This window comes from Erythrolamprus reginae, chromosome 4 (genome assembly GCF_031021105.1).
Source record: "Erythrolamprus reginae isolate rEryReg1 chromosome 4, rEryReg1.hap1, whole genome shotgun sequence".
Classification (NCBI taxonomy): domain Eukaryota; kingdom Metazoa; phylum Chordata; class Lepidosauria; order Squamata; family Dipsadidae; genus Erythrolamprus; species Erythrolamprus reginae.
Window position 1 is genome coordinate 53,610,663 of NC_091953.1, and position 26,585 is coordinate 53,637,247.

Sequence of the window (26,585 nt, forward strand, 5' to 3'; positions counted from 1 at the left end):
TTATAGTAAATGCAGTAGTTGTTTGGTTATTCTGTCATGCTTTGCAGGAAAAAACCACACATCTAAACTTAAACTGAGAATAGAAAATTACATATTTTGTTAGAATGATTCAATCCATAGTATTTTCTAATTCATTTGACTAGAAATGAGAGTTTCATGAGTACTGCCAATCAGTACTGTATCCTGAATTTTTGCATACAGTATGCATACACCTTGCAGTATATTTGTCTTTACTAAGGCTCTAATCAAAAAACCTCAGTGGTATACCTCCCTAATCATTTCCTATTAACTGAGTTTATTAAGAAAGTACACAATGAAAAGCGTATGTATAGTTTATGCAAAAATTCAGGATACAGGATACAAATTCAGATTAGCAGTACTCATGAAACACTCATTTCTAGTCAAAGGAATTAAAAAATAAATTCTAATAATTAATGGTATGTTTTACCCAGTCTACAAATTTCAAAACGTTTACATAAACTCCAGGGCGATTTGGAAGTGCACACTTGTAGCCAAAAGATGTTACACCAACTAGAAACCACTTTTTATTCTCTGGACACATCAGAGGCCCACCAGAATCTCCCTGAAATGACAAAGAAAAAATAAAATATTGGTATTGTTGACAACACTATTACTATGAATTTAATTGTTTAATAAGATGACTGTCAGTTTTTTTATGTAATATTTCTGTAAGCTTCTCTGTAAGTCATAAGTTTAAATGAAAAATACTGTGCCTGTGTAAAAGTTATGTCATGATGTTTATACGGTATAAGTACTGAAGAAAGAAATGTCTTTCATAAGGATCCTATACTCAACCTGTTAGCCATGGGCAGGAAATGTTTCAGTGAGATAAATTCACTGAAATAAATTATAGGTGTTGGTTATTACCTATAAAGCTCTATATGGCTTAGGGCCAGATTATCCATGGGTCCGTCTCTTGCCACATACCTCCCAGAGACCAATCAGAGCACACAGAGTTGGCCGCCTCCAGGTCCCATCAGCTAAGCAATGTAGATTAGTGGGACCATGGGGGAGGGCCTTCTCTGTTGCCGCCCCGGCTCTATGGAATCAACTCCCCTCTGATGTCTGTACTGCTCCTACCCTGCTGGCTTTTCATAGGCCACAAAGACCTGGCTATGCTGACAGGCCTGGGGGCCCTAAATCAACAAACAATTCAACTACAGATGAGTGGTATGTATGCATCATTGAGTTATTCTACTACGAGTTTTAATTAGGGTTTTAGAACTTAGATTGGTTTTTTCCCCTTGACTTCTTTTTATTGTTGTTTGTAATTTTATATCGTGATAAGCCGCCCAGATTAGGCAGCATAGAAGTCAAATTAAATAAATAAATAAATTCCTTACCTACTTCTCTCCCTTGTTGAGCTGACAATAGTACTACTATTTTTTCCTTTAGGAAAAAAAAGTAATACTTTTTTCTGTTGCCTTGTGCTAGTAAGATTGTACAGTGGTAGCTCTACTTACGAACTTAATTCGTTCTGTAACCAGGTTCTTAAGTAGAAAAGTTTGTAAAAAGAAGCAATTTTTCCCATAGGAATCAATGTAAAAGCAAATAATGTGTGCGATTGGGGAAACTGCAGGGAGGGTAGAGACCCTGTTTCCTCCTAAGATATTCCTAGAGAGGTGCCATAGAGGCTTCTCCCCACCTTTTCTGGCCCTGTTTCCTTCCAGGAGATTCCTAAAGAGGCCCCACGGAGGCTTCTCCCTGCCGTTTCAGGTTAGTTTCGGAGGCTTGGGTTTGTAAGTAGAAAATGATTCTTGAGAAGAGGCAAAAAAATCTTAAACACCCAGTTCTTATCTAGAAAAGTTCATAAATAGAGGTGTTCTTAGGTAGAGGTATCACTTTATTTAGGTGTGTTTCTTTAAGACATTGCATTAGGGGAACGTAGTGAAATTGCACTCTGGGTAATGTAGTTTTACATGTGACCAAATCTGTTTGTTGCTATTGGCTCTGACCTGGGATGAGGGGTAATTGGAGAGAGAATTCCAGCGGATCTTTTGTCTTCACTCACTAAGCCAGCCAGCATGTAGAAGCAACAATGCACAATGTGAAAGATTATACTGCAGAAGAATCGTATCATAACCGTGAGTTATTGTGTGGATGCCTGTAATAAAATAATCTGTGATACCTCATTGTGCTGAGTTATCTTACTGGGAAGAGTTTCAGCTTGTACCAGCAAAGGGCTTATGCAAAAACTCTTAGCAGTGAAAACTACATGACCTCAAAGATGCACCTCCCTATCCCAAGCAAAGGAAAGTGATAGCTTCCTTTCCAAACATATGCAGAATGGGGAATTCATCAATTGGTAACCATTATCCAGACAGAATACCTGGCCAGCAATAGTGGCATGTTTGAATAATGGATTTGAATCTGGGCAGAAATGTATTAACCTAGCTTCATTTCTAGTTGGTTTCAGTACAGGAGAAAATAGTTTTGGTTGCCATGTGGAAAGCATTTTGCTGAACATAGGGCAAAGTACATTGGCTTTGATAAGAGTACATCATTTGTAATAATAAGAATTAGTTCATTATTTCCTAGACGATGGCGTTCTAAATGTTCAAAATATTTTCTTCAAACTAATTCCAAGTAATATACAGTGGTATATGAAATCAGAATATAATAGCAATGATGTAATTATGATAAGCATCCCTTATAATTTTACATTTATCTCATTGGTATCTATAAAGTTTACATTATTTATTACTTTAAGAGCCACAGAGACACAGTGGTTAGAATGCAGTCCTGCAGTCCTTCTGCTGACTGCTGGCTAACTGAAATTTGGCAAATCAAATCTCACTGGGCTCAACGTTGATTTCATCTTTCCAAAGTGGGTAAAATGATTACCCAGATTGTTTGGAGCAATATGCTGATTCTGTAAAGTAATTAGCCAGGGCTGTAAAAGCACTGCAAAGCAGTATATAAGTCTAAGTGCTATTGCTATTATGAAAGAAAATCAGAAAAACTGATATTTTATTAACTATACTATGATAATGCAAAAACTGTTACCATTTACCTTACAAGCATCAATTCCACCTTTCTCATACCCAGCACATATCATGTTTTCAGTAATATTGTACTCTGGCATCAGTTCCTTGCATTTCTGCTGTGTTATAAGAGGGACTTCTGCTTCTTGCAATATATTTGACATTGAATCTATTTGAAAACCAGAAGTATATGCATTGTTGATGAAATGATACACATCACGTAAGTCAAATATTATATAGTATTCAGTCATTCCTATAGTCTATAACTTTCCTCCAGAGCAGACCCATGAAAGACCCATTGCAATTTCAGCTTCATCTCATGTAAGTAATGTGGCTTTCTTACCACTTTGGTCTTCACCTTCCAGCTCAAGCTTCCGTTTGCAACAGATGGAAAAGGTTTCTGTGCAGTTCTCCAAGCTGCACAGAAACCAGATAGAGCTTCTATTCATGCACAGCACCAGGGGTGGGGTCTAACTTACCTTAAGGTTTGCTTCCTCCCGTGCTATGTGGGTATGCCTCATGGCCATGGGCGTGCATTGCAGGCACACACATTGTGCAGTGCCAAAAAATCCCTCCAGCCACAAAAAAATCCAAAAGCAAGATGACAACTGCATGCACAGTTCTGGAAACTGGTCCTATGCATGCTCAGGAGAAAAATAAACATTCAAAAAAAATTTCCCCTCAAAATAAAAAGATGGCAGCACCGATAGTCTGGCGCTGACCGAACCAGTTCCATGACCTCATCATGACATCACCAGCCGCTTGCTACCATTTCAGGTGAACCAATTCAAATTGGAAGAACCTACCTCTGCACAGCACAGTTGTAATATTGCAGGACACAATTCAGTATAGTTGTAGACAAAATCCATAGTGGATTATAGCAGCTGATTATTAAGGGATCACAGAACGGCCTGGATAAGGAGCTCTTACAGTTTTCTAACTTTTAACTTGCATAGCAACTGTTCTCCCCCTCCCTTATCTATTTTTGCTTGTCAAGATCAAAAAGTTAGTTCTAAAAAAACATACTTTATCAGGTGATGTGACATTCCATCCCTGACTTACAGGGTTGACCTTTTAATATTTTTTTTGAATTTGTAATTACAGAGAATCATAATATTAATACAATACATAGGCATAATACATATTAGTTCTCACTTCTGCTTTTTTAATAGAAAGGTGTGTCATTCAGTGATTCTGACATAAGTACATTCCAGCTGGAAGAATAGAATATCTGATAGATGTGGGATCCTTAAAGTGAAACAGATTGATTATGGCATATATTGTTTATAATTTTTATCCTTTGCACCCATGGGTGTAGGAACAACTGAGCACAACATTTCGTGCATCACTGTATTCCTTTAATGAGGTAGGCTATAGTCCATTACCATTTATGCCATGATTGATAAATCTAGTCTACAAAGTGTTGCATGATGCTTGTTCTTCACTTTATTAGTATATTTAAATATTGTTCTGCAAAAGACATTTATTGTACACGGTCAGCTTGATGGCCTGTGACCCAGGTGACATTATGTGTATTTTTCATATTATATTGTAGTTTTAGTTCATTGATCCCAATTTAGAAAAATTTCTGTGCTTTGCAATTGAAAAATAAATATATGTGTTATTAACTGCAAATCCTACCAGGAGGCCAAGGAATATGCTAAAGGGAAGATCTATGCATAACTGAAAAACAACCATTCTAAGGCATTGCACTACTTAGCAAACTAGTTTTACCTGTTTAACTGCATTCTTTCTCAGATTGTTTGGGGGTAGAGGGGTTAAATTTAAAGCCACTTGGAATACCAGGATTGCCTTTCTATATGTTTATATGTTTCCTGCAATCTACTTACCGTATTTTTCAGAGTATAAGATACACAGGAGTATAAGACACACCTTAGTTTTTGGGAAGGAAAATAGGGGGGGGGGGGGAGTCTGCCTATCAGATATTCATCTGGTTAGCATCCTTAGTCTGGTTGGCCTTAGCTAGGGCTTTAAAAAAAACCTGGTTAGGACTTAAGAAAACCTTATTCAGAGAGTAACAATGAAAGAACTTTCAAGGCGGTAAGAGCGGGAAACATAGTTAGCGTCATTGTTAGCATCTCGTAAGGACTGGAAAGAAACATTTGGAGTAAGTAGAGCAATGAAAAAAAAACTGCAAAGACTTAGGGCTTGGAAAACATTCTTCGGAGAGATAAACAATGAAAGAGTTTGCAAGCCAGTAAGAGCTGGGAACATCGTTAGTGCCTCATTAGGCTGAAAAAAAACCTTCAAAAAAAGCTACATTCAGAGCATAAGACACACCCAAATTTTCAGCCTCCTTTAGAGAGGAAAAAGGTGTGTCTTATACGCCGAAAAATACGGTACATTATTTTAGGCCATGTTATATGTTCCTTGGCTATGTGTGATATGAATTGCAATTATGAATAATGAGTAAGGACTTCTCAGTGGTGGCTTCCATTGTTTGAAATGTATTTCTACTCTAAATCTAATTTATTGTCAATAATATGTATTCTTTATGTAGTTCACTTAATATCTGGTTATTCGAGATGCCTTTATTAAAATAAAAAATGAATTTTCTATGATAATATCTGTTTTAATCCTATTTATTTTTATTTTCTGTTTAATCATTGAAAACTGCTTTTGTATGGGAATTTTTACCACTTTATGATTAGTTTATCTATATATATAAAAGTGAAAACCACTCATGCGTTAATCACGAAATCTCCAGAACTGTAAAGATGACAAACATGAAATTTGCCACATATGTTCCTCTTGCTTTCTAGATGCTCATGAAGAAAGGACTGATCCAAATGCAAAACACAAGTAGAGGAGTTTCAGTTTTGTTTTTGCTTTCACAACAGCAAACAGCTCTACTACAGAACAGTTGAGCTAAGCCACGCACAGACTCCTTCCTCTCTCCTTCTTGCTCAAACAACAAATACAGTTTCTGTTTTCAAACAACCCTCAATGCTCTCACATATCAACAGGGACGCTAGCTAGATGAATACCAATGGATGTTGGTAGGCAGAGACAGATTCCTCCCCACTTATTTTCTTCTCAGTTCAGATGAACTGTAACACCAGTTAAAAAGGAAAAGAGGCAAAAAGTGCAGAAAAAGATTTACAAATCTTTTGTAAAGACCTGTAGGTGATTAGGAAAACGAATGTGTTTAGGATGTGATTAGGAAAACACAAGTAAGGAAGCTGCACACATGTATCATGAAACTCATCTCCAAGTCAGTAGACAGGTTATAAAAAGTATTTTTTAACATGCTCTGATGCTAATTAGTTAGATATTCTACTCCCCCTCCCAACTTGAAAATAACTGCAGAGAACGGCATAGGGGAAGATTCTGTGGGGCAAGGCTGAGAGAAGGGGATAGCATAGGAGAGGCTTCCGTGGGCAAGCTTGAGGGAGAGAAGGGGATAGGATAGGACACATTTCTTGGGACAAGGCTGAGGGAGAGAAGGGGAGAAGAGAGGATCAATGGGGTCAGCCTAAGGGAGAGGAGATACTTCTGTGGGGCAGGCCTGAAGGAGAGGAGAGGCCTCTGTGGGGCAAGCCTGAGAAAGAGAAAGGGAGAGGAGAGGCCGATCATAACTACACATTGATTTTAAAGCTATAAATGTCAATTTATCAAACCTGATCAAATACCGTAGTTCCATAGCGGAGCACAGGTATTTAGCTAGTCCTTTGATATGAGAGGCCAGCAATTTTAGTGGTTTTCTTTTTCTACTTTTAATGTAATATTTACACAATATATATATATACACATATACATACACATACATACACACACACACACACACACACACACACACACACACACACATATATATATATATGTGTGTATATATATATAATCAAAGTTTGTTTTTGAAAGACAACCACTTATATACATTTTCCCAACCATTGCTTTGGATGGAAAATTAATACAAAGCTTCAATTGATCTGTTTCATAAAATGTACTCTAATGTAATGACAGTTGATACATCTGAAAGAGAAATGTTTTTAAACTCTAAGTAAAAACGATTGCATCAGGAAAATTAATAAAATGAAGAAAAAGATTTAACACTAAAGTAACATACCTTCCTGTGTGGTTTGTCCCCAGCCAGCAATAGAACATTTAGTGCCTGGCAAAAATTGTTTATTTTTTTCTGGGAAGCAAATGGGCTGAATATAATCTGCATAAAAGAAATGAACAATTATAACTGCATTCTCCAGTCTTTAATGATAACATTGCACAAATTGTTTTGCTGATTAAAAAAGCCTCAAATTTAGCAGGATTATCACTTTTATTGGATATAGTAATTTTTAAAAATATCTCATAGATTTAGATCCTAATCTGTTAATAACCCAAGGGCAAAGCTGCAATAGAAAATAATTTTACCTGTGTAATTCACTCTAAATTGGAGACGCATCAAAGCAATGTCACTGTCTTTTGATCGCTTATTATAGTGAGGATTGATAATAATCTGATCAATCTTTCGTTTCACTGTTTGAGGATATGATAGATTGAAATTTGTGTGCAGGCCAAGAAATGCTTCCCACCGAGATGGTTTTAAATTCCTCCTAATTCAAAATAACACATGCTTAAATTATGGCTTGAAATAGTTTGTGAAATGTAATTTTTGTATATTCTAACATTTGAACCACATAGACACAATATCTTCATTTCAAACACAACTTTAACTGATTTCAGTATTGCTAGGAGTCAGTGATAGGTTTAAACCTCCAGCTATTTTGGATACCAGTCCCACATTCTCTTTCCACCAGTCATATACAGTATGTGGGGGATCAAACTTTTAAGAGTCCTCAAATTACTTATTCTTGTCTTACATTGCCGCCGGCGACTCACCGCTGGCGAGGGTTGCGGCGTGGGCCGGGGAAGGAGGCCGCCATGTTGGGGCGGAGCCTGCGGCCCCCACGTCATCCCCGGGGGCCGCAGCGCGTCGTTTGGGTGCGTGGTCACCCAGTGAACCGGGCAGGAGGTAGGCAGCCCTATAAAAGGGGCTGCCTCGTGGCGCAGTGTCTCCTGCCCGCCGGCGCTGGACACCCGCCCACCCTCCCTCTGTTACAGGGTGCATATGATGGGTCGCCCTCGGTGGGGCCGAGTAGGAATTTTTTGCAGTCACAAGGAATTGGCCGAATTGTGGCTGTTTTTTCGCCTACTCCACTCTGTGCGTGGGAGTGTGTGGTTAGGGGGTGGTCTAACCAACTAGCGCCCCCCCCTCAAGGTCACTGGGGGGGGACGGCCGGAAAGGGGGCGGAAATGGGCGTAAGCAGCAACTGTGTGATCTCCTTTAGGGGCACCTCTACTGAGGTGAGGGGCGATCTCCTTCTCGGAGTACAGGGCTCGACCGGCTTGGGTTCGGGGAGGGGGTCGCTCCTGTGGCTCGCTGCCTGTGGCGTATCAGAGACCAGTGGCGAGCCATCCCACACGCCGTGGGGGCGTGGCATTGGGCAGGGGGCAGGTGTAATTTTACCTGACCCTGCACCCAGGCAAGGAGCTTTCGCCCTAGAGTTGCTCAAGTGAGTTTGTTGCAAAGTTAACTCCGCCCCCATTTGATTTATGCACCTTTGCAGGTCACGTGGTTAATTGGCTAAATAGTTAATTTGAATTTGTTTAATAAAAGTGACCCTATTTATACCCACACCTTGTGTCCGACTGTTACTCCGCCTGCGCCGCAACTAATATTTCCAAATTTCTGGTAAGCTAAGAGTAGGTTTTTGTAAATGACTTAAAATTACAAATTATTTTTGATCAGTTCTCACATAAATGGTTGAGGACCCTATTTATCCTTTCAACTGTGTGATTGTCAAATAGTACAGTATTCTATTTTATTTTCTCTTTTGTCACTAGTATAAGATATTTAAGACAACATATAGGGATATAATATGCATCATTATATAAAAATATATGTATACTCATATTTGTGTTGGTCATGACCTATAAAGCCCTACAGGATCAGTTTACTTATAGAACCATCTCCTGCCTCATGAATCCCAATGGCCAATCAGGTCCCACAGAGTTGGCCTTCTCCAGATCCTGTCAGCTAAGCAATGCTGCCTGGCAGGATCTAGGGGTAGAGCCTTCTCTGTTGCAATTCTGGCCCATTATAATCAACTTCCCCAAGAAATTCATACCACCTCCACTGTCATGTCTTTCGTTAGGTTTTGAAAAATCACCTCTGCCAGCAGATTTGGGGCCCATCCTATTCTGGTCAGGTATATGGTTGGCCAAAGTCAAAATTATATGTAAAATTGCTTAGATATGCTACCTACATTATTAAGTCAAATACTCCATTGAGTCAAGCTTCATTCTCCAAGATTTTATTCTCACTTCCATTTATATTACTTATCAGCAATACAGAAGTTCATGATTTTTTTAATATGTCGGTGTAGCCTAATAATTCTTCAATTTCTTAAGGATCACTTTTCGATCTGTTTATTAGATCCAAACAATTTCTCAAATTAGCCAATGTTGCTTAGATTTTTAAAAAAATATATACCGCTTCATAGTGCTTTTACAGCTCTCTCTAAACCAGGGGTGGGCAATTAATTTTTTCGACGAGGTCCCACTCTTCATCTTCAGACTGGTGCTTCTGTCCTTGTTCTAGGGCGAACACAAGAACAAGGACAGAAGCACCAGCCTGAAGATGACGAGTGGGACCTCGTCGAAACATCGCCAGAAATTTCTGAATCCTACACGGGAAGAAACCTGAATATACCAAGACCGTCATACATGTACCCGTGAAAATCTATGATATATATATATATATATATATATATATATATATATATATATATATATTCATAATGCAAAGTAATAAAATCATACAGTACATATCATAAACCCCTTATTTATCCTATGTATCATCCATTAATTTTACCCATGTAATTCTATATAGTTCTAAAATTCTAATCCAATTTTATGAATTAATATATCCTAATATTGAACAACACCTAAATATATCTTTTACCATCATTCCATAGTCAATTCATATTTAATAATGGGCCAGCTTCTGCTCCAAGGACTGTGGGGGTTGATGTGAGCGAATCCTCCCATTGTCAGAGCCCCGTTTTGCTGCCGGCTGCTTCCGACAGTAAAGCGTCTGGGGGAGGGGATTCTGAAAGTGAAGTGGGGTTGACGGAGGAGGTAAGGACAGGCAGCCCATTAGATAATTGCCCCGTTAGTGAATCATCTTCCTTATCATCATTAGATTCTGAAGAGGAGACATTCATAGATGTGCACAGACGCAGGGTGATGTCAAGGAAAGAACAACTGCGTAAATATTACAGGAAATAAGGGAGATCACCTGTGGCCGGGGTAATTAGGCTAATGGGGCTGCTGTTAAATAGCCAGCATTGCTGCCTCTAGGCGTAGAAGTTTATCCGTTTGATGATCATGAGAACTGCGTTTTACATCAGGATTTCACAAGGACTCTTTGACCTGTTTCAAAGTTTTTCCAGGACTCTCGGACTAACTCAGTTAAGTTTTGACTCAAGGACTCTGAAAAGGGGGGTAGCTATGATGTCTTCACAGCTGCCTTTTCTCTGCTCTGTTTTTGCTTTGTGTTCCTTACAGCGTTCAAGGCTGTTGACTTGTGGGAGAGCACTTTAACTGACTAACAGTTAGTTCCTTTACAAATGTGTTTGTTTGAATTTCTCTTTTTGGATTTAATTGGGGGCTCGCAACGAGAAGCCCAGCAGAACAATAATCAATCATCCCTCCTCAAATTTCTACCACTCTCTCATTTCTGAGTACTCCTCTCTCTCTCCCCCCCTTTCTCTCTCATTTGTTTCTCATTTCTCCCTCTTTCTCCCTTTTCCCCTCATTCCTCCCTCTCTCACTTCCCCTCTCTTTTTCCATCTCTGTCTCCTCCCCCCTTTGTGTGTGTGTGTGTGTGTGTGTGTGTATACTGTTGAACCATTTCCAAAAACAGGTGAGGGCTGAGTTTTTTCTTTCTTTCTTATTCTTTGGGTGCTTTTTACCATATGCTTTAAATCAAGAGTCACTTCTCTCTCTCTCTTGTTTCTCTCTCTTTCCTCTCATTCTCTGCCTCAATCATTTTCTAATTTTTCTTTTTTTCCCTTCCCTTTTTGCTCTTCCTTCTCTCTCAGTCTCTCCCTTTCATTTCTGTTTTTCTCTTCCCTCTCCTTTTCCTTCTCTCCCCTTCTCTCTCTCATTTTTTGTTCTTCCCCTCCCTCGTTCTTTCCATCATTTTCTCAGTCCCCCCTCTCTTTTTCTCTCTTGTCTCTCTGCCTCCAGCTCTGTCTCTCTGGGGACCAGCCAGCAGCCTACCCCCCCCCCCCACTTCTGAGCTTATCCTCCGGTTTCATGCACAACTTCCCAGTTTTACAGCCAGCCGAGCCAACCTAGCACGATCGACTCCTTTCACCCTCCCTCTTCTCTGCCCATGGAGGACTCGCCCGACAAGCCTCCACCCTCCAATCCCAGACTCTCATTCAGTCCCCATTCTGAAAATGGGAGCTGGCAACTCAGAGAGGAAGAGGAGGCATGTGTGTGTGTGTGTGTGTGTGTGTGTGTGTGTGTGTTGTGCCCAGCTCGGCTTTTGGCAGGCCTTCCATTACCTCAGCCTCGGAGGTGCTTCAGTGAGCGGGCATGGAAACTCACCACCTCCTGTGGGCGCAATACCTGCCTCCTCCCTCAGGGCTGCCTCAGGGTGAACTTCTGCGCCTCGCCATGCACCTCTTCCACCTGCGAAGGAAAAACCTTTGCAGGCGGAAGACTTCTTCAAACTTTCCTTGCTGCTCCCCCATCGACTCCGACACCCAGCTCCTCTGTGCAGCTTTGGAGAAGACTGCATGGGGGGGTTGCAGGTGGGCCAGTTACAAACAGCGGGCGGGCCGAATGCGGCCTGTGGGCCACCCCTTGCCCAGGTCTGCTTTAAATGGTTTACAGAATCAGCATATGGCCCCCAACAATCTGGGTCCTCATTTTACCCACCTTGGAAGGATGGAAGGCTGAGTCAACCTTGAGCCGGTGGTAAGATTTGAACTGTTGAACTACAACTAGAACAACTACAGTTAGCTAAAGTATCCTGTAGTGCTGCACTCTAATCACTGCACCACCTCGGCTCTAGATGATACTAGTTTCTGTGAAATAAATATATTTACCACATTTAATAAAGAACTCACATTTTTTACACAAAATCTATAATGTTTGTAATACACTGTAGAATTGAACAACATATAGATTAAAGAACCCACGCTAATTTGTGGGCAATGGGATCACAAATTTGAACATTGTTTCCAGGTTTATTGCTTCATGTCTATTTATATTACTGTGTTGAATCACATTGCATCCTTAGGGAGATAATGTCTGACAATGTGGTAAGTATAAAATGAAGAATAAGATTAACTGTTTGATTATGAAAAATGTGTCTTGCTTTTGAGCAATAATATGCCAGCAGTGATATAGCTGAGAGTGGAGAAATCTAATATATATGCAACAAGATAGCTCTGAAAACAGAGGAGCTAATGGCCTTTATTAGGATAGGAGTAGTTCAGATTATGATAGAGAATCATAAAAGCATCATAGAATATGCTAGCGCAAGGCTGAGTACCATTGTTGCTGATAACATATATTGCAAATTCTAATGAGACAAATATGAACATTTATTATTCACATTTACTTGGTTATGGATGGTTAAGTTCTTTTCCTATAAGCCATTTTTTAATCACACATCTGGCAAAACTTCAGAAGAATACACTATATTGTATTTAAAATGGAACACTTAGGCTTGTATAGCTTTTATAATGCAGATAACTACATTAAATCATTCTTGATTTACTTATAACTGTATTGTAACTAATGAGATGTAAGGTGGAAAGTAATTGAATAATCACCACCCTTGGATTCCATTTTTAGTAATGAAATGCTTTGAATATATTAGTAACATTACGAGAAAAAGTTCACATTTTAATATGCTATAGAAAAGCTTCTGCAATGCATAATGTGAACAGTCCTGATGGAGCCGGGAAAAATTTCCAAGCAACTCCTAATTAATGTTTTAAAAGCATTAGCGGTAATATTTCTTACAGCTCTAAGATGCATTCCTTAAAATGAGGGTATACATATTTTAATATTCATAGGTGGGCCTCTTTTTTGATATAGAGCCAGTTAATACATTTGGACCCCCAAGATTGTCCTGTTTCCCTTTCTATAAACAAAATATTTCCTCTTATTTTTTTTATTGATTGATTGATTTTGTCCAATACACAATGAGGGTTTTAGTGGATATATACATAGTAAAATACATGATGAAGGTTATAGAGGATATACTCATAGTAAAATATATCTAAGAAAGAATAGAATAGAAGTTATAGGAATAGAACATATCAATGAAGGAATAGAAGAAGAGATATAGGAATAGAAGAAAGATATAGGAGAGCAATAGGACAGAGGACGGAAGGCACTCTAGTGCACTTCAGGAATAAGAGTGTTTATTACATTCTTCTCAGACATTTCCCATAGTTCATTGTCTCCTATGACAAATATTAGATATAGGAAGATAAATAAGTTCTTGAAATACTTGCATGTGCCATAATTGATATAAGATAATTACATAGGATTGTTACTGTGAGGAAAATAGAAGAGAAGAGAGTATTAGGTATGTGTTCACCAGTTTGAGTTAACTATAAAGTAATAAAGGAAGGATGGAAATCTAATTAATATAAGATTATACGGTTGCTTTTATCAGAATCCAAGATCTGATAATTAGATTCAAAGAAATAAGGTGATTGGCTAAATTTGAAATGTGAGCTAGTTTATTTAAGGAATGTACTGGTGCAAATGCTTCATTTCATGTAGTGGTACCTCATCTAGTTTGCAAAAATCTGTGCTATCAGATGACAGCAAAAGATGAGGACCCGGATTGTGGGGGCAATATGCCGGCTCTGTTAAAATTGCGGCGCCAGACTTACCCGGCAGCAGGCTTTGCTGGAGGGACCGGGAGACACCGGACCCTCATGGCGGCCGCCATTTTGAACCCGGAGCGAAGTCTCTCGATGCGAGACTTCGCTCGGGAGTTCGGGCCTGACTGGCCCGGCTGCTGATTGGTCCGGGCGGGGCCTGCTTGCCCTATATAAGGGCCAGCAGGCCCGGGGCTCTCCCTTTTCGCCTGGACAGCAGAGCCACGAGCAGACACCCGCCCACCCTCCCTATTTTGCAGTGTGCTTAGGGGTCGCCCTTAGGGGGCCGAATGGGAATTTTTTGCAGTTCTGCCTCTTAGCCGAGCTGTTTTTTCGCCCATTCCACACTGAGGAGATGGATGTGCGGTTAGGGGGTGCTTGCATTTATTAGGTTAATTGGCTTACCTTTGGTCATTTGGGTAGGCAGGTTAGGGGCGGAAAACTGGGGTGGTTTAGCAACCGCGCGTTCTCCCTTGGGCATCTTTGGGGATGATTGACAGGTTCTCCGCAAGCTCATGGAGGGAGTGTCTGCCTGAGCAGCTGGGGGGAACCTGTCTTTGGGTCCTGCACCTTTAATTCCCAGATTCGGGTTAGCTGGTGGGACCCCCCTCATGCAAAGCATGGCAGGGTCGCAGGTGATGGTCTGGTCCCTCACCTGGACTTGCATCGAGATACGCCCATGAGTTGCCCAGGAATGTTTTTGTCATAACGTCATTTCCGCCCCGGAAGTATTTGTTTGACCCTGCAGGTCCATTTCCGGGTCATAGTTGATTTGCTAATTTATGCAAAGTAATGAATAAATTATGCAAATTTATGTTAATAAAAATGACCCAGTTTAAATCCAGCTCTTGTGTCCGTGTCGTTACTCCGTCTCTCCAGCAAAGTGCTTTTGCTAATATGTTGTAAGCGGCATAAAAATTAAAGTAAGTAAGTAAGTAAGTAAGTACGGTAAGTACGGTAAGTAAGTAAGTAAGTAAGTAAGTAAGTAAGTAAGTAAGTAAGTAAGTAAGTAAATAATACTCCAATTATTTCCTGTCTTTTTCATAGTGCTTCATCTTTTTGCAGACTAGTTTTATTGAATAAGTATCACTCATAGTACTGGTGCTTTTCTTTAAGTATTGTTAAAATAAAATCTTTTTTATGAACATGGTTTTTTATTCATTTTATATATTTTGGGATTTATTAATAATTATAGTAGATATTCAAGTAAACTCTATGCAGAATTGATTGATATAAGAAATTTAAATTCCTGTGCATCCCTGTTGCTGATCTTATTTTAAATATAAGATATGATTCTGTATTTATATTATTAGAAGAACTATATGTACATTGTCTCATCTTTTAACTTTCCATGAAAGGTCAGGTAAATACTGACATCCAAGTTTTTTTAAAAAATACATGAAGGTATGGAATATAAAAACTGTTGAATTCTGGAAATAAAGTTACCCATAGACACAATGTGCAGCTGTGAGTAGCCATTCATTGTTGATAAGAGAAGCCCCACAAGTAGGATTGTAATCGAAATGCAGTGAGACTATCCAAGGCCAAGCCCCTTCTTGAGCATCAGAACCACCAACAATTCTTGGTTGAGATTTCTGGGTAATCATCCTTTTTCCACAAGCTATGGGTAAGGAAAATAAAAAGTGAAAATTATGCATTCTGAGAAATACTGTATTTTTCGCTCCATAAGACACACTTTTTTCTCTCCCAAAAGTGGATGGAAATGTCTGTGCATCTTATAGAATAAACCTGAGTGATAGCAGCAGCGAATGGCAGCCCATTCCCCGCCACCTAGAAGAGCTCATTGGCGGTATTCTGGAAGGTCAATCCAACTGCCAATCAGCTACTTGGAGGCAAAGCTCCAGCATTCCCCAGCGGAGACAACATACACAGAAGAGGTAGTCTGTTGGCTGTTAGCTATAAGGACACTAGCCAGATGAATACCAGATACCACTGGGAGGCAGAGACATATTCTTTTTTTCTTAGTTTCCTATTCTAAACCTAGGTGTGTCTTACAGTGAGAGGCATCTTATGGAGCAAAAAACACAGTAATCAGATATGCTAATTTCACCTACTGTGTAATAGAGTTTTGAATACTTTCTTGAATACAGGTAGTCCTTCTCTTACAACAGTTTCTTTAATTACTTTCAAAGTTACAGCAGGAATACAAAAAGTGACTTGTGACCTTTTTATATACTTATGACTGCTACAGCACCCCATGGTAAAAATTCAGACATTCAGCAACTGATTCATATTTATGACGATTGCAGTGTCCTGAGGTCATGTGATCCCCTTTTGAAACCTCCTGACAAGCAAAGTCAACGGGAAAGCCAAATTCACTTAACAACCATATTATTAACTTAAAAACTGCAGTGATTCACTTAGTAACTGTGGCAAGAAAGGTAATAAAATGGGGCAAAATTTGTTAAGTGAACAATATTATTATTATTATTATTATTATTATTATTATTATTATTATTATTATTATTATTATTTATTAGATTTGTATGCTGCCCCTCTCCAAAGACTCGGAGTATATAAAATATATACGAATATAAAATTTGGGCTCAGTTGTCATAAGTTTAAGATTATATAAAACCTTTTCTTAGGTCAATATAGAAATATATGGAGATCTTACACATATTTATCCCATGTAGACACGAATCTAGATAAATATAATGCTCAAAGTAACATTTTTATTAAATATTTATGATAGTTAATTCTTAATGTTGAAGGCTTCTCATAATCATCTAATTTTTGGAATTATTTTAAGATGATTTTTACATTGACTGGTTCCTAATATGATTTGATTGCTTATTTGTACCTGGCCTATCATTAAGTGTTGTACTTTATGATTCTTGATGAACTTATCTTTTCTTTATATACACTGAAAGAATGTGCACCAAGACAAATTCTTTGTGTGTCCATTCATACTTGGCCAATAAAATTATATTCTATTCTATTCTACAGTATATCTAGTTTACTGTATATTTTCTATGAAAACTATTGTTGGGTAAATAATATTTTTGGTATAAATTGTTCCTGTTGTTATTGCAATTCCTATTCATTAATGGAAAATATATTGCTGTAGAAATTCAAGGTATTACAAAAAGTAAAAATTATCATGGTAAGAAAAAAAATTAGTTTAATTTTTGAAGGGATTTACAGATATCCTGACCTTTATTGTATAATCCACAGTGTAACAATTTTTGTCCACCTTTGTTTTACATAGTTCAATAACTTCACATTTAAACCATTCTTATGAAACAATGAAATAAAGATATTTGTAAGGTAAACAATATCAATATACCTTCTGAAATGCTTTTAAAGCATTTAAAATAAAAAGTCAAACAAATATTAATCAAATTCAAAATATTCTAAAAACAAAACAAAACATAACTCTGAAGTTTCAGCAATAACAACAAAGGTTTTCAGCAAACTGTATGATATATATTTTGCACTATTCAATAGATATATCTGGAATTTTGTCTAATTGAGAAATGGTAGACTATTATAACTATTATAACAGCAACATGAAAAAAAAACAAAATCTGTTTTGTTCTTCTCAATTCCCTTCCTGATGCTAAATGCTTCCTGTATTTTTTTTATCATGTTAATACATTTAAAATATTTATAAAGTGATGGAACAAAATAGTGCAATAATACTATATTCTTAAAAACATAAATACATGAATAAATTCTGAAGGATCCTATAATTGACTTGAAAAATATTTTTTGAGGAGGAAAAAGCCAACAATGTAAACAGAAAATGTAATGTATTGGGGGGGAAACATAAATAATTACCCTTTTATGTTGAATTTTTAATTTTTTGTAAACTTACCTTTACCACTGCATTGCAAATGAATCACCGAATTATTCAAACACTTTACTCTAGAAAGAGACCGTATTTAGTACAAATCAGGCAATTAAGTCCAAGACACACAGAATGTTTTTTAAAAATAAAAGACAATATTCCATGCATTTCTCAATGGAAATTGTAAAGCACTATAAATGCTCTAAAATATCACTTGACTTCTTTATGATGATGAATGTTTTTAAAAAGCCAATTATTTCCAATATAGTTATGCATAGTAATTAATCCTAGAAAAGCATACATTTTAGAATTCTCTGGCTGATAATTATCTATCACTTTATATGCTTGTTGCTGTTAATACTACTTTTACATATATAATACTCTCCATAAAAGTTGAGAAACTGACCAAAGAAAACAAAATGTTGGGTGTAAAGAGAGGTAAAAATTAAGACACAGTAGCCAGACTGAATCAACTGATCTTTTACAATCACTACAAGTTTTCAAATGCCTTAGGATATTTTATCAGTCAAGAAGATTAAAATCCAAGAGAGGAAAAACAAAGCAGAGGAGGAGTAGCAGAGCTCTGAGCAAACTTCACCTCTACTGCTGGAGTTAAAACATATTATCAATAGCAAACAATTATGTCAAAATGCTGACATATGCACAACTGTATAATGATGTTACAATAACTGACAAAAGAATGTAAATCTCATGATTTATGTTATGATGTCATGACAGGCATTGCTCTTTGCCTCGTCATAGATGCCATCTCATAGTCAGTTTAAAACATTTAGATCAGGGTTGTTGTGGTTAGCTCTGGCCCAGCTCCTGCCCAAGGAATGTGGAGGTGGATGCAGGGGAAACATCAACATGTCATAGGCCTGTTTTATTGCCGACAGAGTCAGGTAGTGAAGTTTCCTCGGAAGAAGAAGGTGGGGGGTGACTTGGAAGGGGGCTTGCCAGACAGCTCAGGAAGCCAATCTCCATTATCTTTGGTAGATTCGTATGATTAATTGCTAGACCCACGCATGTGTAGAGTTATGCATAGGAGAGAACAACTGAAGAACTATTACAGGCGATAGAGAATCCACCTTTGGTTGGGTGGGGCTCACTTAATTATAGCAGCTGTTATATTGGCAGCATGCGAGCTTAGCAGCATGGAGTTTATCTGATCGTAGTTGTTGGGAATCATGGAGTTTGAGAAAAGAAATCCTTGTAAGTTTTTGTCATGTCTGGAACAAACAGTATTTGTGCCGAACTGCACAGTACTGGTTTATTGCTGATTTGTTTGCCTTGTTATCAGACTGTAATCCATTACTGCCTTGTTTATACAAGAAATCCCTTTGAATTCTTGTTCAACAGAAATCTTACAACAGGCAATTCTTCATATGTCAAGATAGATGGCAACACATAACTGATTTGGCTGATCTCAAAAATCTAAACAGGATTTACTATGGTAATAATTGTTAGGAAATTCAAGGGTTGGTGTTTTATTGGAGAATTGGGTATGGGGTAAAGGAAAGCCTGTGCAGAAGAAAGAAGGTGGCAAACAGATTCCACATTGTTTCCACTATATAGCCATAGTTTCTTGTTGTAAATTCTATTACAATAATTGATTATTAATATCAGAATATTAAGTGGTTACAAAACTCATTATTTTGATTCACATCAGTTGACGTCAGTGAGGGGACTGTTACTTTGTCCTAAATGTTCATTTATATGGAAATCTCCATATTATTATTATTATTATTATTATTATTATTATTATTATTATTATGTCAGTACAACACAGCAAACGAGATCACTATGCTGGATTTTGTATTTCATCACCAGTCGGGCGCTTCCCAAGCACCTAGAACTACGTGATGTAGCGGCAAATTATGTTTGCCGATCCTAGTAAAGCGGCATTTTGCAATTGACAGATGGAGATTTTGTCAATTCCGATGGTTTTCAAATGTCCGCTGAGATCCTTTGGCACTGCACCCAGCGTGCCAAGTACTACTGGGACCACTTTCACAGACTTATGCCAGAGTCATTGCAGCTCGATTTTTAGATTGTCGTATTTCACTAATTTCTCTAGCTGCTTCTCCTCAATTCTGCTGTCTCCTGGGATTGTGATGTCAATGATCCATACTTTCTTTTTCTCCACGATCACAATGTCTGGTGTGTTATGCTTCAGAATTCTGTCAGTCTGAAGTCAGAAGTCCCACAGTTGTTTTGCTTGCTCATTTTCGACCACTTTTTCGGGCTTATGATCCCACCAGTTCTTTGCCACTGGTAAATGGTAGTTCCGGCACAAGTTCCAGTGGAACTTGTTGTTGTTGTTGTTGTTGTTATTATTATTATTATTATTAATTATTATTTAGATTTGTATGCCGCCCCTCTTTTACTCATAACTAATAAGTGAATTAAAGAGCAAAAAAAAAATAAAAAGAAAAAAAATAGAAATTCCCACTAACCATATTTTCAATTATTTACTTTTACTTATTTCACCAGGTTTAACTGTCATTTATAAATCCTTACCTTTGTGTTAGTATGAAGTTGCTGTTATTTGCTTTAACTTCTACAAATGGACCTGCCCCAGTAAACGTGATAGGAGATGAATGGTTCCCATTTCTAAAGGAAAAACTTTGCTTAAAACATATCCTTTTAATTATAATCAAAATGTAGAAATTATTGTTCCATATTATTTATGGTTTAATGATATGAATGAAAGAAATTACTTATTAAACATATTTTATAGCACAATTGGAAACGATTACTCTTATGAAGAAATATACTAAACTGAACAATCAAAATGCCAATCCTTCTACTACTTACAGAAGGAATTAGAAAGAGAAACTTGGTATTTAATACAGTTTGGAACTTACATTGGACTTGGGCTACAAATTCTTCAAACTGGTGGTTAAAATAGATTCAGTTATTTATTGATATTGTTTCCCCTATATAAAATTAAGAAATTGCATTTGTGAACCCATCTGTCTGATCTAGATATGGAAATATTGTAGCCATTTCCATGTGATTAAAAAGTATGCATGCATTTATAAATGAACATAAACTTAATCTTAAGCTGGGTTCCAATATAACAATGCTGGAATAGTGGTAGGGGAAAAAGTTATAGGGGAGAGAAGATACTGGTAATTTGATATAATTTAGATATTCAGTTACCACTATAATAATTCAATGTTAATATACAAGTTATAGTACTACATATGGAGCTTCATGTTTTATTCTTGCATATTGAAAACATGAAAATATAGACCAAATTCTATACTGAATATCAGAATAAATTGAATAGAAGTCATTAAAAATTGATGAGATATCCTGCGAACTAGATAAAGCAACTAGGAAAATACTAATGGCTAATAAACCAGTATTTAGAAGCCATTAGCTTCGGGTTTTTTCATTCTCTTATTTTTTACAGGGATTTTTTTTAGGTGAATGTGTTTGTTCTTTAAATTATTATTACTAGCATTATTGTTTTTGTTATTTTTAAAAGAGATTTTTTAAATAGTAGAAGGAAGGGAGATTTCCAAGTTTTCAGAGCTATTCTGAATTTGGCAGATAAATTTCAATTATGTATAATAAGCCTTCACTTATTTTATAAAATCTGTATTTCCAGTGAATGGTAGCTACAGATTTAACATTAAAAGACTAATACAAGGAAACTGAAAGCATAATTTAATATATCTCATACTACAATGATAATAATAATAACATTCAGCATGTGTTGATCAACAACAACCAAATCGTCTTCCATATCAATCTTTTTTTTCCTGACTAAAGTGTAATCAAATTGACATTAAGCAGACATGCCTTAGTACTTGAAGAAATGTCACTGGAAAGCCAGGTACATTATACATTATGCAGAACATTAGAGATTTATACAAGCTCTTTCTTCCAAACCTCCAAGCCAGTTTTATATCTGTCATATAAAGTATTAGTGGAAGAATTTGCTCTGAAGGAATATATAATCAAAAACTTTACTTACCCTAGTTTTAACAGATTGCAGATAGTGGTTGATAATTTTTCGGTCCACTCATTAGCACAAGCTGTAAACCATTGTGTCTCAATTTTGAATTGGACTAACCCATTGGAGCTAAGAGAACCATTGATCAAGCTCACTGTCATAAAAATAAGTTTTAATATAACACAAATTGAGGATTCATTTTATTCATAACAAACTGTGTATGATCAAGTTCAAATTTAGCAGAATATGAAGATATGATTTGAACATCTTCCTCTTTTCCCTTTCCAAATCCAAATCCAAGACTGTATTAAAACTAGATTTTAAAATGAACATTTTTTTTAATGCACCATTTTCGTGGATCACATCGAAGTGTTTAGTGCTGATCGTTCCATAGTTGTTCTTGGATTACTTGGGATCCATATAAACAGTGTATTTGAAAATATTTGTTTTCACTGGCAGTGGGTTTCTGAGTCTGTAATGAACAGAGCTTGAAAGCCTGTTTTCTCAAGCAGAGTGCTCAGATTTTCATAGGAGCCTCTGACATGAGTAATGTCAAGTTGGCCATGACCACCCCATAAGGTCAAACATAACCCTGAAGTGGCTCTGATATGTCATGTGACATCACTGTGACATGCTGGCTAACTGGCTAGTTTAACGAAGGGGAGAAAAATCCTGATATGTCACGTGACATCACTGTGACGATGTGAGTTTGGCACCCTTGCTCTAGATGTTCGTAACCTATAATTTATAGTACCCCTGTAAGTATGGTGATATAGACAGAAATTGGAATAAGTAACATGCAGATATCCACAAAATCTTCACTGTTGATAGGATCAATAAGGAACACTTAGAAAACCTCACATGATTAGACATATGACCATATGTTTAAATGAGGTTTATATCTTTAACTTGGGTCTGAATGTTAAAAACACTACTATTCAACCATAAACCTATTGGATCTGCATTTACTCCATGTAGTGCAATTCATGTACTTAACCTGCCGAGAACATTTTGCCAAATGTTCCCAATTTTTAAGCAGCTTAGACTTGGTGTGCTTTGTTTAAGGATCTGTTATGAAAAGCAGCAATATATTTTTCTCAGTCTTCAACAAACACAGTGGGAGACAAAATATTAAGTGAAGATAAGATACCTTACAAGAAATGTCATAAGATGTTTTTCCTAACTTAAGATATATCCAATGTGAGGCAAAGAACTATGTCTACAAATCTAAGCCTCTATCCATACAAATCATTGTCAGGTCTTACAGGTGATTTTACTGCTATCACTTTTTTTAACCAGTCCTCAGTATCATTTTATCATTGGATCTGCATATAAAACATTGTGCAGAGTCTATTATTTTTAGTTTATGAAAAGCTATGTACAGAACATGTCATTTTGTAAATAACTACCTTCAAGATGGTGCTGTGACAACAGCTAGCATTGTTGTCAAAGTAACCTGCATCTATGTTGGGAAACAGTTGAAATATGGCTAGTCACAGCTGTTTTATAGTTCTGTCAAACACTTTTCCTGGGCTTACATTTGATCCTAAATTTGCTTGAAAAGAAGATTAAGGATGCTTTTTTGGATGACTGAGCAGAATATATATAAATCTGCACTGGCAGATGCACCCCTTCTCTTATGTGTAAAAAGAGGCCAAAAAACAAAATACCATAAATATATATACCATAAAGTATAAATATATACCAAAATTCAATTTCAAAAAAGCGAACTATGAACTCATTGAAGCCCACTACTGATGACCTCTACAACACATTCCTACTCGAAATGAAAATTATCATCAGACTTCATGTACCTCTAACATGTACCATAAACAAAAAATATAACCTCCCCATCTCAATAAGAAAATTACAAACAAGAAAAAATCTCTCTGGAGGAAAAACAAAAAAGGACAAGTTTCCAACTTCAAAAGTCTATATAAAAGCATTTGCAATCAAATAAAAACAGAATTCCTTAACTACTACAGCAAACAAGAGGAAAACCTCCTACGCACCAAATCTAATAGAGCTTTCTACAATTTTGTCAACAATAAACTCAAAGACTCTAGACCTATCCCACCTCTCAAAGGACCCAACAACAAAGAATACCATGATGATTCATCCAAAGCCAACCTCCTCAACTCTTTCTTTGTCTTTGTCTTTGTTAACAGCAATGGCTCATCCCCCAATTTCATCAATCGTATCTCAAACTCCCTCAACGACATAACCCAAGTAGACTTCACTGAAGACCGAGTTGAAAAAGCATTACGTGACCTTATACCTTTTCTATAAGTCGGACCAGATGGCTATGTACTTACTTCCTAAAAAAGCTCTCTTCTGCCATAGCTGAACCACTAAGCATAATTTTTGAAAAATCCTTCAGAACCAGCACACTTCCTAAGCTAGGGTCGAAAGCAATGGTCACCCCCATCTTCAAAAAAGGAGACCACTCTTTTGTCGATAACTGCAGACCAATTTCACTATGCTGTGTCCCATGCAAAGTCATGGAATCAATTATAAACAAATCAATTACTCTCCATCGAGAAACTAATAATTTGCTCTCTAACAAATGGTTTCAGAAAAAAACTATCCTGCAACATGCAGCTCCTCCACTGCAAAAATATATGGACAACTCATTTAGATCAAGGGAAATCTATAGATGCAATTTATATCAACTTCTGCAAAGCCTTTGATTCAGTGGTCCACGACAAACTACTCCTAAAACTCAAATCCTATGGCATCTCAGGATCCCTCCATAGCTGGATTACAGCATTCCTGTCAAACAGACAACAAGTGGTCAAAATAGGAAACACCATATCCACCCCTGTCCCTGTGAAAAGTGGTGTCTCCCAAGGTAGTGTACTGGGACCCACACTCTTCATCCTCTACATCAATGACCTTTGTAGTCACATCTCTAGCAATGGTGTTCTCTTCGCCGATGATGTAAAACTCTTCAACACCACCAATAACACAGCTATTCTCAAAAAAAACCCCTAGACTCTGTCTCTGATTGGTCTAACACCTAGCAGCTCCAAATCTCAACTAGCAAATGATCTGTCCTACACATTGGGAAGAAGAATCTGAACTCCAAATACGAACTGAATAATCAAATTATCACAGATAATCTCCACTCGGTTAAAGACCTCAGTATATTAATAACAAAAGATTTAAGTGCCAAAGCCCACCGCAACAACATAGCCAAGAAGGCTTCAAGAGGTGTAAACCTAATCCTACATAGCTTATGCTCTGGCAATCTCACACTACTTACAAGAGCTTACAAAACTTTTGCCAGACTCATCCTCGAATACAACTCATCTGTTTGGAACCCATATCGCATCTCAGACATTAACACCCTTGAAAATGTCCAAAGATACTTCACCAGAAGAGCCCTTTACTCCTCCACTCGAAATAGAATACCCTATGAGACTAGACTTTCAATTCTGGGCCTAGAAAGCTTAGAACTAAGACGCCTTAAACAAGATCTAAGTATTGCCCACAAGATCATATGCTGCAACGTCCTGCCTGTCGCCGACTACTTCAGCTTCAACCACAACATCACAAGAGCACACAACAGATTTAAACTTAATATTAACCACTCCAAACCTGACTGTAAAAAATATGACTTCGGTAACCGAGTTGTCGAAGTGTGGAACTCATTACCGGACTCCATAGTATCATCCCCAAACCCCCAACAATTTATCCTTAGATTATCTACAGTTGACCTATCCAGATTCCTAAGAGGTCAGTAAGGGGCGAGTACAAGTGCACTAGAGTGCCTTCTGTCCCTTGTCCTATTGCTCTCCTATATCTCCTATACCTTTCTTCTATTCCTATATCTCTTCTTCTATTCTTTCATTGATATGTTCTATTACTATATCTTCTTTTCTATTCTTTCTTAGATATATTTTATTATGAGTATCTCCTCTATAACTTTCATCATGTATTTTACTGTGTGTGTATATATATATTGTGTGTGTGTGTGTGTGTGTGTGTGTGTGTGTGTGTGTGTGTATATATATATATATGTTAAATGTTTATAGCTGGAATTTAAAATTAAGGGAGACCAGGATAGATCTATTTCGGCCTTATTAGGCCTCATCAGCTGGCCACACCCATTCTTTTACTGGGATTCGATCTGGGAAGCTTCTGCATTGTAAAGCAGAGAGCTAGCAATTAGACCCATCCGATCTGAATCCATCCAGCTTTGTACCAGGGAGGGGTATATGTTTTTTTCTTCTTATGTCGGATGACCCTGGTATATTTCCAAGGAACGTCACAGCTCCTCTTTTTTTGCCTATAGGCCCAGCCCAGGGCCACTGCAAGGCAGTAATATATCTATAGCCGACAAACTATATTTTGTATGTGTTAAATGTTTATAGCTGGAATTTAAAATTAAGGGAGACCAGGATAGATCTATTTCGGCCTTATTAGGCCTCATCAGCTGGCCACACCCATTCTTTTACTGGGATTCGATCTGGGAAGCTTCTGCATTGTAAAGCAGAGAGCTAGCAATTAGACCCATCCGATCTGAATCCATCCAGCTTTGTACCAGGGAGGGGTATATGTTTTTTTCTTCTTATGTCGGATGACCCTGGTATATTTCCAAGGAACGTCACAGCTCCTCTTTTTTTGCCTATAGGCCCAGCCCAGGGCCACTGCAAGGCAGTAATATATCTATAGCCGACAAACTATATTTTGTATGTGTTAAATGTTTATAGCTGGAATTTAAAATTAAGGGAGACCAGGATAGATCTATTTCGGCCTTATTAGGCCTCATCAGCTGGCCACACCCATTCTTTTACTGGGATTCGATCTGGGAAGCTTCTGCATTGTAAAGCAGAGAGCTAGCAATTAGACCCATC

General features: G+C 37.5%; 1 protein-coding gene across 1 annotated transcript in view; it reads right to left on the reverse strand.

The window, feature by feature from the left end:
• Positions 1–424: 424 nt before the first annotated feature.
• TMPRSS15 (transmembrane serine protease 15) overlaps positions 425–26,585 on the reverse strand; it is a 128,679-nt gene continuing 102,518 nt past the window's right edge. Inside the window, exons 20-27 of the mRNA XM_070751550.1 lie at positions 21,748–21,880; positions 20,280–20,372; positions 17,784–17,833; positions 15,389–15,563; positions 7,395–7,576; positions 7,093–7,188; positions 3,035–3,174; positions 425–583 (exon numbers count right to left, since the gene is read on the reverse strand). Coding sequence (XP_070607651.1) covers positions 425–583; positions 3,035–3,174; positions 7,093–7,188; positions 7,395–7,576; positions 15,389–15,563; positions 17,784–17,833; positions 20,280–20,372; positions 21,748–21,880 — 1,028 coding nt within the window. The remainder of the gene's footprint in view (positions 584–3,034; positions 3,175–7,092; positions 7,189–7,394; positions 7,577–15,388; positions 15,564–17,783; positions 17,834–20,279; positions 20,373–21,747; positions 21,881–26,585) is intronic.